This window comes from Alligator sinensis, unplaced genomic scaffold, assembly GCF_000455745.1.
Source record: "Alligator sinensis unplaced genomic scaffold, ASM45574v1 scaffold222_1, whole genome shotgun sequence".
Lineage (NCBI taxonomy): Eukaryota > Metazoa > Chordata > Crocodylia > Alligatoridae > Alligator > Alligator sinensis.
In genome coordinates, this window is record NW_005841912.1 from 1,390,553 (window position 1) to 1,404,443 (window position 13,891).

At 42.4% G+C, this 13,891-nt stretch overlaps 1 protein-coding gene across 1 annotated transcript; it reads right to left on the reverse strand.

Annotated features, from left to right (window-relative positions):
* Window positions 1–5,554: 5,554 nt before the first annotated feature.
* LOC102375115 (interleukin-8-like) lies at window positions 5,555–8,989 on the reverse strand. Its single transcript, XM_006018757.2, has 4 exons — window positions 8,857–8,989; window positions 7,896–8,031; window positions 6,847–6,930; window positions 5,555–6,204 (listed from the first exon to the last, which is right to left on the reverse strand). Exons 1-4 carry the CDS (start codon window positions 8,918–8,920, stop codon window positions 6,174–6,176), a joined length of 315 nt encoding a protein of 104 aa, XP_006018819.1. The 5' UTR covers window positions 8,921–8,989; the 3' UTR covers window positions 5,555–6,173.
* Window positions 8,990–13,891: the final 4,902 nt, after the last annotated feature.

Sequence of the window (13,891 nt, forward strand, 5' to 3'; positions counted from 1 at the left end):
CACCCAGGGAACAGCACCACATGCACTGACCCTGCCGCCTTCCTGCCACCTGAAACTGCCCCTGGGGCAGCATGGGGAAGTGGCAGGAGGGAGGCTAGGTATGCCGGCAGCCAGAGAAGGAGGTGGGGTGGTGCACGGCATGCTGGAAGCCCAGGTGGGCTCAGGGAAGGATTGGATCGGGTGCCTCCAAGTTCAGACAGTCCCTACCAGGCAGCCCTGGCATGCTCCGTTGCTGCAGTGGGAAGGACCAGGGCCCCCTGCAGCTCAGAGACCGCTCAGCTCACTGGCACCTCATCCCCCAGCTGTGGGAGAGGTAGGCAGGCTCCACAAAAAAAAAAAAAGGATTTGGCCCCTCACCACTTCTGCCTTCAGCCCACATCTCCTGTGGCCAGGGTGCTAGCTGTGACGTTAAGGCTGCAATGTTACAAATAGCTACGTTGCAAACTAAACTACATGAGGATGTGGTTGAGTTTGCAACGTAACAAACTCATTTTATTTGCAAAAGAACCCCACATGTGTCAAGTGTGGTGCAATGAAACTGCAAAAGCAGGCAATTTGCATCATGTGTAGAAGCGCCCTGTGTGCCTTCTGGGAGTATAAGTATGTATTAGAAACATATCATATGGTCACTTTTAGAAGAGGGCCAGGGAAGCCTTGTGTTGCTCTCAGGAGCAACCCCGATTCTGAGATCATGAAAGCATCCCAACTGAAAAGTAACTAAACAACATTTTTTCAGGCAACAGCATATGCAGGCAGAGTGGCATGTATTTCTTGACTGCTATCTTGGTATCACCCCAGAGGCAGAATAAACATACCATGGTATATGTCCTGATTAGTCAACAAAAACAATGACCAAAGTATTTACTTGGGATTTTGTAGACCTGGGTTCCAGCCTCTACTCTACCAGATTAGGACTAGGAAGTAGTTCCTGGCTCTCCCATAGTCAAGGGAAATTCTCTAACTTTTTGCAATCAGGTGCATCTTTCTATTATGTTCTGCTTGGCCAAATACATATTTAGTTGTTCATACGAAGTTGAACAGCTCCAACAAGAGATGGCTCTACCAACTACATAGGGCAGTCCGTGGGTTCAAGTCTTTGCTCTAAATCTGGCAGCGCTAGGTTTGAACCTATATTTCTTTGATCCTTAACTTTCAGACTGTTCTCTTGCTTCTTTTTTTTTCCCAGTGAAAAGCCCTCTCTGATTTCTACCTTCTAGTTATGCTGCAGCTATTCTTCTTGAGTTATGATTATGAAAGGGGAAAAACTAGGTGGGCAGTGGGTTGGGAGAGGACAACACAGCCCCACTGATAGACTGAATGCAGTGTTAATAAGAGTTGATGGCAGCTTAGGTTTGCAAGAGGTGCAATGTGGAGGGAGAGAGACTGCTTCCTAACTTTCCTTCTTTTGTCTTTCTGTCTGAAAAAGCAATGATGTCAGAGTGTGGCTAGTGAAGATGGGTTACTTTCTATCATCCTAAGTGATCATTGATTCAGGAACTTTAACCAGTTTCGTGCTCTCATTTCTAGCTGATGCCATAGCCCCCAGGTTTCAATAAAATTTTCTCTATCTTCAGAAAATCCTCTCTATCAACAATTATTTAATTATTTTATACAGCGTACAACAGATTCTTCAAAGATTTCAACATTTCCAAACACTCTTCCTTCATTTTTAATTTGGCTGAAGCTATTAACTGATTTAAAGCTGGAGCTGTATGTTTGGCAAATAAACTATTTCCTAGGGGAAAAAACAAAACAAAACATAGCCTGTTCCTACTTAGCACGTTACAAAATCTGGTATTTTTTCCTATAGCTTATACATGGCTGGATGCAGCATTATCCAAAATTAGCCTTTTTTTCACAAGGCCATGATAAAATACTTTGCCTATACTTTAATTCATGTTACAGAAATTGTTGTAGTTTCTTTGGGGTTAGGACCAGCACTTTGTTCTGTGTGTATACTGTAGCTCACACTTGGGGCTCTGAGAAACTATAGTGATAAATATATGAGCATGATGATGGGAACCGCATCCTATGTCCGTTTGTCAAAACAAGAAGACCCCATGCACCCTGGATGGAGCCATGAAACCAGAGACCCTGCACCCCTCCCTGCAGGAACCAGTAGATCCTAGAACTGGGATACTGGAAACCACTCCCCTCCCCCCTAACTCCTACTACAGCAACCAGGATTCTGGCTCTGAAAATCCTAATGCTCCATGTAGCCCTCCACATCTGATCTTCCTTTTCTGGCAGGAGAAAAGGGGATGTTCCAGGAGAGTGGAGGTGAATTAGATGGGACAGCATTGGATGGGATTTCCATCTCCTCAGCTCCCCTAAAGCTCATTCAACAAGCCTTAGTTAAAGAGCCCCTGCCGCCATTTTTCGGTGCAGGGATGCTGATACAAGTGACACTTCAGGCGCTTTAATTACACTCCTGGCGCACGTGTATAAACACTGTGTATGTTTATATACTCCCTGAGCATGTGTATAAATGCCCTGTATGTCTGTCTGAAGCTGAAACACTCCATTTCTGAAGTGCTTCCAAGTCAGCTTTAATTTGAAATGTTTCATCTGGTTTATCTTTCTCCACTCTGAGTTACTACTAGGCAGGCTTGTTTATGTTTAGAAGGACCTGTGGCCATACATTTTTGTGGCGTTACCCTCAAACAGTGGTTCTCAACCTTTTTGGACTCTAGACATCCCTCTAGGCACCCCTCACTGGATTTGAGGCACCCTCCCATAACTTTTGAGAATTGAATGGCCCCCATTTTCAGAAACGAATTTATATGTAACAGTGCTTACCTCCTTGCAAAAAGGCTGGGCATTGGGAGTGGGCAATCATTCTTGTAGGGGCAAATCTGATCCTGTGCTTATCTGCTTAATCTATCTGTTTATCTTCTCACATCTTGGGGCACCTTTGAAAGGATCTGGTGGCACCCTAGTTAAGAATCATTGCCTTAAGACTTCCAGAATTTCTTTTCAGATTTCCTTTTACCATCCCTCTTCCCACAATTTTCTTCCTCATGACAGACCCAGGAAGAGAATTGTTAATACAACATTGACTCAAAATACACTCTGAAGCTGGTTGCTGCTGATTAGCTGGTAAAAGAATGTCTTGGCAGTACAGGAATTTGTACTAAAAGAGGATGTTGATGATCTTATTTCATAAACTGATTATAAGACCAGGACAACAATTTTGTATTTAATGAGGAAGTCATTATTACCAGAGATATCAAGTTCTAGAAATATGGGCTATGTCTTCACTTATTCTTGCACCTCCGCACTCATTTTGGTATGAGGATTTTAAAATGCTGGTATACTAGCAGTTGTATAACCTGTCTAATATTCCTACCATTCTAGAATGGGAAGGAGGAAGGTGTGACAGACAAGCTGCTCTACTCAGGACCAATGACTATCAGTTTCAGGCAGTGAAATGGACCCAGACATTGAAGGAGGCTTGCAGTCCAGTCTTCTTTGTAGTGTTACCCAGGTAACAGGAAAATGAACTGACATTCCATATACCAAGTAACTCTTCACCGTATAGGTGAAAGCCACTGTAAAACTAAACTGGTTTTCAGAAGCCTGACTGCAACAGGCCCGGCGTATTGTGGATGTGCAACCCAACTAGCCTTCACTGCAACCAGCTTCAGACTGAGCTAGGTCACAAATGTCTGTTTTCTTTTGCAACCTCTTAGAACAGATAACAGAAGCAGCTGATACTTTGCCCCAGGAACACTACAGCAAATTTGAAATGGAAAAAAATGTGATCTGAGCATGTGGATTTGCATTACTTTTATAAGAATGATTGCATTTGAGAGCATGCAACATGGGAATGCATTCCATGGTCAGTTCTAGCAAACCTCTGAACAATTGCCAAACCCAAGGGTATAAGGCTTTTGCATTTACAGAGGGTATCTTTCAGTCACAATTCAGTGAAAGCCTACCCAAGGAATTTGGCTTGCCTCCCTGTGCCTATAATCCAGAAACAGCTCAAGTGTTACAAAGAAGGAGACCATGGCTCTTTCTACTCCATTCATGCAGGCCAGTTCAGAGGGTAATAGAGCTATGGACTTGATATCAACCTATCCATCCCTGATCCCTTGTAGGAGCCTAACCCATTGAAGCACTATTTGGGACTAAGAGAAGCATTTTTTGGTGAGATTCTAACCAGTCCCACACAGGCCTCCTTTTCAATGATAAATCCTTTGTAACCTCTCTCCAAGATGATGCACATATGTATTAACTGTGTAGAGTCTGGGATTAATACACCACAACTAATTATCAAGGAAAATATCTTTCAGTTTTACTGTGTGTGCCCAGCCTGGCTGGGGGTCCTTGTCTTTGCACTCAGACATGGGCTAAGGTTTTTGACATACTGGCAAGTTATGCTTGATTTTATGGGATCACTCCCCAACTTCAATCCAAAGAATTTCCATTACAACAAATCCAGAAGAGAGGCATGTTGTCAGGTTACCTTTCATTAATCTATCCTTGTCAATTAGTGTGATGTATGGATGCTCTTTAAAGTCAGGCCTTCAGTCAGTGTAACTGTTTTAAGGATCTTTTTTAGTTTCTTGAGATTCCTGAGACTAAAGGTTCTTTTCCCACCACTCTGTATCTGTGAATTGTCATGACACTTAATACTAAATTTCATGGAGGTATAACTATAACCACATAGACATCAGAGTATATTGAAGTCTGCCAAAGGAGAATGAGAAGGAGGAGGAGGAAGAATGTTGGAAATAACCTGTTGATTACTGATTCAGGATACTCCACTTGCTCTTGTGCTTGGCAAGTTTTCTGCATAAACTGTTTTCAGTATCTTCGGGGTGCAATTGGCATTAGGACCACAATGCCAAGAGCTTCCCCTCTTGTCATTGACTCAGGAAGGTGTTATTCATTTATTAAATTTGCCTGTGAGTGAGGTTGGAGACACCACTTTATAAGGAGCAGCCATGTCTCATTTCTCAATAGCTTGCATGCCCCTTTCAGCATCATTGAGGTCAAATCCCATGGAGCACACAGGGGAGAAATTTGGTTAAATTGCACATCATGGATCCAAAAGAGAAGGTGGCTCTCCCTAGAGTTCACCCCTCTACTTCCATTCACAGAGGTCATGTCTGGCAATCTCTTTGGAATATGCCAAATATCTACTGTAGCTAGGTTGTGGTATTCATACCACTTGCTCTAAGTCTTCAGTTTAGTTCAGCTCACCTCCAGAAACTGGGGCAAGACTGGAAAGATCACTGAAATAAGAGAGGAGACCCATTCATTTTTACTTGTACATTTTATTATAAAAATAATTTACTACCAAAATACATAGTGATTAAAAAATAGGAGCAAGAGCTTCTTATGCATTTGAGTATCAATATTTTCTATGAATTGCTTTAAGTAAATAAATTAAAAATAAATAAAACAGCAAACCAGTTAAATTTTTACAAAAAGAAAGAATAGGAACTATTCTTATAGAACGAAATATTTCTTTAAAATATATTAGAAAAATAACATTTAATAAAAACCTTCAGTTGAATCCAGATAACTTAAATAAAATGTGTGGTTTTTTTCCTACTTAAATATGACATTACATGTACATTTCTCTTTTTGTTTCTCAACGTATATTTGGACATGTAAAATGGTGCTAGAGCATAATAAATAATCTCTTAAGAATGAAAGCATGAAAAATTCTGTATTATGAATTTTGGTGCTTCAGTTCTAAAAGCCACCAAATACAAGTTAAGAGCCTCACACTGATGCAACTCGGGCTTCAAAGCACCACAGGGGGTGAAGAATCACTGCTAGTCAGATAACCTAGCAGAAAGGCAAGGTGCAGCACAGATTCAGCTATACTGCAAGTTCATGGCACTGGTACAATTGGGATCAGCTTAAGTGGCTGCTGAAGGGTCTTTGTTTCCCTCAAAAAATCCCAAATCAGAAACATTGCCCATCCAATGTTTTCAGGTTCAGTGGGCAACCTGTCCTGTTGGCACCTGAAATATTCAGAGCAAAATGATGCTGTTAAATAAACAAATAAATATGAAATAGATTCAGCTAACTCCAGTCTGCACAGAAACACATTGATAGAGAAGGTGGACAGGCTGCAGGTGCAGGCTGACTGTCATTTTCACTGGACTATTTCCTTCAGGAGAAGTAAGGAGACTTTTCTTCTTTGGCTTTTCTTACACCGGTGTCTCAATGTTGGATTCAGCCCTGCAAAGAGGGGAGAAGAATCGGATGTTTAGAAACCTGGTCAGTTATATAATCAGTTGGAACTGATAGAACTCAGCAATTAAGATTTTGTGTTTTCATGTGCAAGTCTGTTTCTGGCCTTTTCAGCCATTGGGAAGCTGGAGCACAGAGACACTAAGGCACACCTTATTTGATGTATGTCATGTTTAATTGCGCTGCAATTTTGAAATCTCTCCTTTGAGAACCTATGAGGCCTGATACAACTTCTACTTGCCTCTGTGAGATCCCGCTAACTTCAGACTATGTACATACACCATTGCAAGCAAGGATAAATTTGTCACTGACAGCCTGATTTTCAGAGGCCAGATGTGTTTGTGGGACTCAGTGTCATCCAGTGGAGTTGAAGGTGCACGGCACATATGGCCTTCATCACTACATCACTATCTTATCATGTTACCTAAAATCTGGGACAGAGCTGGGACTAAAATTTAGGCATCTAATCTGACCACAGGGTTGCCCTTTTGTGCTAGAGAGAGAGAATTCTTGGAAAGCATTGCTATTGTCTGAGGAGGTGAACATTTAAGCAGACTATGCTAAAAAAATCTGTCCAGATGGTACATTACATATTTTCTGTTAAGTCAGAACTGAGAATGAATGACTCACTTCTCCAGGATCGCCTTCACAACACGCATCACCCAGGGAGCAGCGGGCTCCAAGCACACCTCTCTGCCATCCTGAAGAGTGGCACTGCAAAGAAAGGAAACAAAGGTCATAAATCTTTCTGGTTGATTCTCTTTACTCGCATGACATCTTTCATCTTTTGTTTGTTTTGTTTCTTTTTGGGACTATTTCTGTGGAAAGTATAAATTGGCATAGCTCCACTGCTGTCCCTATATAACATGCTGTGCCCTGGTCCTTATAAGGCAGGTTCTATCACCTTGAATTAATATCTTTGGTACTCCATGAAGATGTAAAATACCCACCCCAAGGAAAGAAAGAATGGGTGAAAGTGGCTGTGAGAAGCACAATGCAGTACTGAAAATGATGTCTCCCAACAGAAAAATTAAATCTTACTGTGGTGGAGACTCCCAGTGCAAGACCTAATTGCCTTTCTGAACACTATGAAACCTCTTGCTCCTACACAATGCAAAGTTTCCCTCTCATTAAGGCGAAGTACAGACAGTCAAAAAACCCAAGGCTGAGTCAATTTAATTTTTACAGGTTAGTCTAAGACTACATAGATCAAACCGATAAGCAAGTGAACAGATATTCACTTTTGATTCCAGAAATAATGCGGCCACATGCCTGCAGAGGCCCAGGCCAAAAGTGTCGGGGGTGGGTACTAGAACATACGTCCCCGATCTGCTGGAGCAGACACCTTGGGCCAAGGCTAGTCTACCCACCCAGTGAAGGTGGAGTTTGCAGGGAAAGTGCAAAGCATCCTGGGATGCTGGGGGACTGTGAATTAACTTGAATCTGGAGGGGATCTGGGACAAAAGTTCAATAAGCCAATTTAATATAAATTGGTTAAATCTGATGCTACATCCACCCAGGTTTATCTTAAATCGGGTTTGACCATTTTGCAAGTCATTTACGTGCACTGAACTTTTGTTGTGTTACAGATTTGAACTGGTTTCTGATCACTTATACCAGTTAATGTGTAATTTTTGTCCCTAGCCTAAATAACCATTAGAGTTTGGAGAAGAACTTACATGACTTCAACATTCTGGCAGTGAGCCCCACTTTGGATCAGCTTCACATCCTGAATCAGTTTTGGAGGGATGAACTTGGAATGAGTGTTTATGCAGTGGCATCGGAGCTCATTCCTATTCTGTGGCAGGACCATTCCTATAAAATAAGAAAGGAATTGTGGTCAATCTCATTTTCTGCATGTATAAATCACCGAAAGTTACTTTAGATTACAAGGATTTATTATTCTTGGCTTTTTGGTTGTTCAAATTCTGTTCATGTTCCATAGCCCTTGAACAATCCTCTTTCCAGAAAGGACATGGTTGTACTCATCTGTTAAATTACTTTAAATATCCAAGGCTCATTTTTAAACCAGTAGCTGCTCCAAGGAAATGTAAAAATTGATGGTTCTTCCAAGTCATTTTTTAAACATACTCAGATTTGATCTGCCTCTGTGTCTAGCTACATCATTTTATTTTTGCATTTTCACCAAGCATAATAGATTCAACACTTTTTCTTTGACATTTGAGACATGTCCCAACTGTTTATTCTTCCCTTAAGTTGCCTAATTCTTTGAGATGGCATACTCATTCCCATGGCAACCAATGATGATGTCATAAATAGGATTTTGCTCTCTGAGAGGGAAGGAGTGAGTGCTATAGTTAAAAAACGTAATAAAAATTCAATGCCTTAAGAATTACAGGAAAGTAATCCAGTAAACATGACACAGAACCATCATTTTCTACAGGGAGCCGACTGTCTCTCCAAAATTTTCCACCAGGTATCAGCAAATTTAATGAAATGCTACTGATTTTTATATTTCTGAATAAGTAGAAACTGTTGAAAACAAAGACTCCTTGAAAATATTTAAAATAAATTATCATTTTTAAATTAGCCTAAAACTTTCTGCACTGATGAACATCTTTGTGTGCATAGGCGTAAGCAATACCTTCTTCGTTTGAGTCTTATGAATGGTTCACTTACCTTCAGTCACAGTTACTGAGATCAGGAAGGCAGCCAGGACAGTCAAAAAAACCTTGCAGTTCATGACTGTACAAAAGATTTTTTGCTTTCTTGACTAGTCTTTTGGGTCTAAGGAGCAATGAGCTCTGTTGTCTGCAAAAGCTTCTGATGTCTGAGCTATGTAACCTGTCTTCCTTATATACTCCCTTCTCCCTGGTTGGCATGTGTGATCTACCACCAGGCATTGTGTCATAGGAAATTCTGAAATGCTATCCTGAAACAAGTCATTTAGCTGTTACTACACCCCCTTCCTAGATGAGTATGTAATTACTTATCATGCAATGAAATACCTTATTAATGAATCTAATACACAGCATGTACAAGAGGATAGCAATCCCTGTGCAGTTAGTTCAGTGTTATTTGTGGATTTCTTTAACATTTGTTTTCTCTTAATTTTTCCTAGTGTGTCTCTTTATATCCACTTATTTTCCCATCCTGTTAATTATTAGGAGAAATTTGACTCATAACTATTTTTTTTTCTTTAGTGGGATATTTTGTTTTAGGTGGAAATGATAGAACTGGGCTTTAAATCCAAGGTACTGAATGGTATTTTAATGTTTTTTTTCTGTACAAAGTGTTTATGTTGCCTTCTTAAATGCCAGGAGCAAAAGAGTGGATCCACTGAAATCAGTCGCAAAGCTCACACTGATTTCTTTGGTGTCAGGATTTAATACTCTGTCAACAGAGTATGCTATTATTTTGGTATGTCTGGATTTTTTGCTAACCATGAGGGTGCCCAAGAGATTTCAACATTTTGGAAGTGTCACATTAAGGATCTGTACAGAGAAAAGACTGAAAGAAATGAAAAGCAAGATTATCATTAATTTTACTTGCCTAAAATAACACACTGAGGAAAATAATAGGAGAATTATCTTTTTTTCTCTCATTCATGTATTTCATTTACATTAGTTAGTCCTAGATATTAACAACAGATGAGAATACAATCCAGGGAGTGGATTTTTTTCCTTTGATGGATTAATCCAGTTACAAGAAATTCTTATCTCCTGTGCATGACAGAAATTGTTGCTTTTATAAAGGTAAAGGGGAAAGTTTAAGGGAAGAATGTGCTGGATCAGATACTGATCTGTTGTATGAATACATGTTCATTGTCCCTTTACATGTGAAGGCAAGTGGCTGGAGCTTTTATGGAATACAAGTGAGAAAAGAAATGGGTGCACTTTACTATAGTTAGGGGTAGAGTCTTTATCACTTATTAGAATCTTGCTCCATAGAATCACTCATACATTAGCATTTAAACCCAAAAACCAACTGCTAAAAGCATTGTACTACTTGTTAAAATGAAAATTGTACAAACTTATTTTTTTTTGCCAGGTTTTAGAATCAATCTACTTTGGCTTATGCTGCCTGTCTGGGTGCATACAGGATAGGGCATATCTCCATATGCAGTGGTGTGCATTTGCTGCAGCAGCCTTTGCTAGCTTATCAGAAGTCTTGATTCCAGTGGGCACAGGATTTCACCTTTGGAGCTAAAAGGAAAACATGAGGTTGTGCAATCTTGACAAACTGATTTTTTTAACATACTTTCCTATGGCTATAGGGAAAAGTTTGGAATCACAATTTCAAGGGGCTCAGATACCAGAGACATATAGAAATCTCCCCAAATTAAGGAAGACATTGTTGCATCCCTGAAGATATAGTCAGGCCAGGCTTATAGAAGAGAAAGGGAGAATGAGGCACCTTGGTTACAACTCCCAGAGGTTCTACTTAGTGGAAGTATTTTGGTTTTCAAACACAGTATTTTGATTTTTCCTGGTTCTCCTTATCTGAAATATTCCCAGGAGGCTAACACCCTATTTTCTAACCATTTCCAAGAAGCATCATATTCCATCCTGTCTTTTACTCCTCTATCAAATCTAAATTGCAGATAGGTACTATCTTAGTACCCTGCAGTCTGCAATGAAGCGCAGACAACTCTCTCTGAGTTAGCATGGGTCCTGGAAGCAGTGTTGCTTTGGTATAGGGTTCCACAGGGACTAACTTATCCTGACATATTAAATTAACAATAGCAGACTTCGATGGTGTAGTTGCTAGATTCCTTCTCACATTGGAGCTGGTTGAGTTTAAGCTGACATGGGCATCTGTCCATTTATTTAGAGCAGTGGTGCCCCAGCTTTTCAGCCTGTGAGTAAAATAAGCAGTAACAGGTCCATCCATGAGCCAGATCCAGTTTGAGGCCTGATCCATTAAGTGGTGCTGGCCCAGCAAGGGCCCAATGTCCCCATGTGGATATGGCCTGGCTAGACCCAGTGTAGCCATGTGGAAAAGGCTATGCCAGCACAGCCTCACAGAGACAGACTGCCCAGAACCTGCTCCCATGCAACTGGCCTGGAAGTTTCTGTGTAGTTGGATTGGGTGCAGCTTGATTCAGTTGCATGAAAACAGGGCCTGATCCCTGCACACAGGGCCAGCCCAGCAAGGGTCCAATCCAGCCCCTTGGAGCCCTGGAAATATGCCAGTGGGGAAGCTGTGGCAGTACAGGTGACTGGTAGGGAAGGGCATGGGGGGACACGTGTCCCCCCTGAGATTGGCTCCTGACTCAGCACTGCTCAGGATGGGGCAGTTTTTTTGCCACATGGGAGGTGGCGGGTTGGGGGAGGGGGGACAGGCAGCAAGCCGCAGCACAGAAGTATAGGAGTGGATATGGGGCTTTTGACCCACCCTCAGGCCCACCCACAAATTGTGCCCCCCAGACTTAGGAGGCACTAGTCACCCCTGCATGGCAGTGTTAATTGCAACCACTCCCCAGCTGCCACATTTAAAGACCCATTGGAAGACCCATTGGATGAATTACATACTCTGTGGGCTGGGGGTTGAGCACCCTTCTCCTAGAGTCTAGGATAGACTTTGGAATCACCTATGCATAAGACCTAAGAATTTTGCCCAACTGTTAGGTATGTCTACTGAAGAAAATGTAGTGCCATGTAGAAAAACCCGGAAAAAATATAGCCATGTCAATGGGCTACCTGCCTGAGCTAATTATCCAATATATTATCTCCAGTGAAGTATTGTGGTAATATAGATATGCTGCCTTCTTTATCACAGCTACCTTGTATATCTCCATACAGCACTTCATTGTGCTGTATAGAAGCCCCTATAAATTGAGATGTTTACGCAGCAAACTCAGCACTTGGACCAGTATTTAAGCCCCTTAGTTAAATAGGGTTCAAAGTGAGGGGGAGCTCAAAGGAGAGTTCACTAGGGTGTTTTTCTAGAAACTCTCTCACCTTCCTTCACTGTAAAAGGAAAAAGGGAACCTTTTTGGACCAAGGAGCAGCGAACAGACCAGTTTAGGGGGCAGTTTGCTAGGGAAGGTCTGCTTGGAAAGAGGGGCAGGAAGAGAGAGGCAGCTGATTAAGAGACCCAGAGAAATGGCTGCAGGACGTCACAATGCTAGAGCCACTGTCACTTCCAGCTCATCCTCTGCTTGTACCTGTGAGGTGTCTGTCCAGGCAGGACTGCTTACTGTTGAGGTTTCCACCCAGGTCCTGGTTTGGCACTATGGAGACTGTGCCTTGCAGGTTATTTCCAGTGACAGCCAGGTGGGGGAGTGCCTGCAATGTGAGTGGTGCCTTCTGGTGGTGTCCCTCTGGGAGCAAGCAAGAGAGCTACAGGAGGAGGTGGCAAGGCTCCAAAGCATTCTCCACCATGAGGACTTCATAAATTTAATGCTGGAGGAGACCTCTAGTACTGTCAAGAAGACCTGCCAGAGGCAGTGCTAGAGAAGGAAGAGGACATGGACTCCCAGGAAGGTGGAAACTGGGAACTTGTGACCTCTGGCAGCAAGCAGAAGTTTTCATTTTGACCTGCAGCAATTTGCCTGGAAAACAAATGGAGCCCTTGCAATGAAGGAGAAGGAAAATGTTCCATTGGTGGAAGAAGCCAAGCCAAGGATCCCCAAGTCTGAGAGGATCAAGGTCACTGCCACCAAGAGGCAGCAGTGAGTTGATGGTGATTGGAGACTTCATTCTGTGGGGGACGAAGGCATCCATCTGCCGGCCTGATCTGTTGTCTCAGGAGGTCTGATGCTTGCCCAGAGCCCAGATCCAAGATGTCACAGAGGGATTACTGAGATTTATCTGACCCTCTGACTACTACCCTATGCTGCTCATCCTTGTGGGCACAAATGATGCTGCCAGGAATGACCCTGAGCAGATCAAAAGTGACTACAGGGCTCTGGGTGCAAGAGTGAGAGGGACAGTGGGTCCAATAGCATTCTCAATCCTTTGGGTCAAGGAGAAGGACCTGTGTGGGAGCAGATACATTCTGCAGATCAATGCATGGCTGCACCTTTGGTGTCACCAACAGGGCTTTGACTTCTTTAGCCATAGGATGTTGTTCCAAGAAGGATTGCTAGGAAGAGATGCGATCCACCCAATAAAGAAAGGAAAGAGAACCTTCACAGCCAGGTTCACTAACCTAGTCAGGAGGGTGTGACCCCCACCACTCCCTCGCACTGGCTTGCCACAGCACTGCAGCCCAGATGTCCAGGCTACAATTAAGATGGCCATCACCAAGCAGCTAGAGAGCACACCTCTGGCTGGCATGGAGGCCAGAGGTATAATATAGCATGTGTAAATGCACCCTGTTTGTTGTTACTATTTGCCATACTAATTCATACCTCTAAATTCTCAAAATCCTCAAAAAATTGCAACCCATACTAGAAAGAGACCCTATTCTTAAAAAGATCTTCCCAGAGCCACCCATCCTAGCCTTCAAACAAGCACCAAACCTTGCCAACCTCATCACCAGAAGCAAACTTCCTCAAGCCCAGAACACACCAAAAGGATCCAGACCGTGCCAGGACAAGAAACGCAAAACCTGCCAACACATCTCCACCACCCCCACTATTACTACACCCCACAACAGAGCCATCAGCATCCCTGGATCTTACAGCTGCACCTCCAGAAATGTAGTATACCTCATCCAACGCACCAAATGCCCTGATGGGAGATATGTAGGAGAGACCAAACAACAA

Excerpts from the sequence above, each read along its gene's own strand:
- LOC102375115 (XM_006018757.2), bottom strand. The coding sequence starts at position 8,920 with ATGAACTGCAAGGTTTTTTTGACTGTCCTGGCTGCCTTCCTGATCTCA. Across the intron at positions 8,032-8,856 it reads CTCAGTAACTGTGACTGAAG|GAATGGTCCTGCCACAGAAT; the intron begins GTAAGTGAACCA and ends CTTATTTTATAG. Across the intron at positions 6,205-6,846 it reads GTGAAGGCGATCCTGGAGAA|GGCTGAATCCAACATTGAGA; the intron begins GTGAGTCATTCA and ends CCCTCTTTGCAG.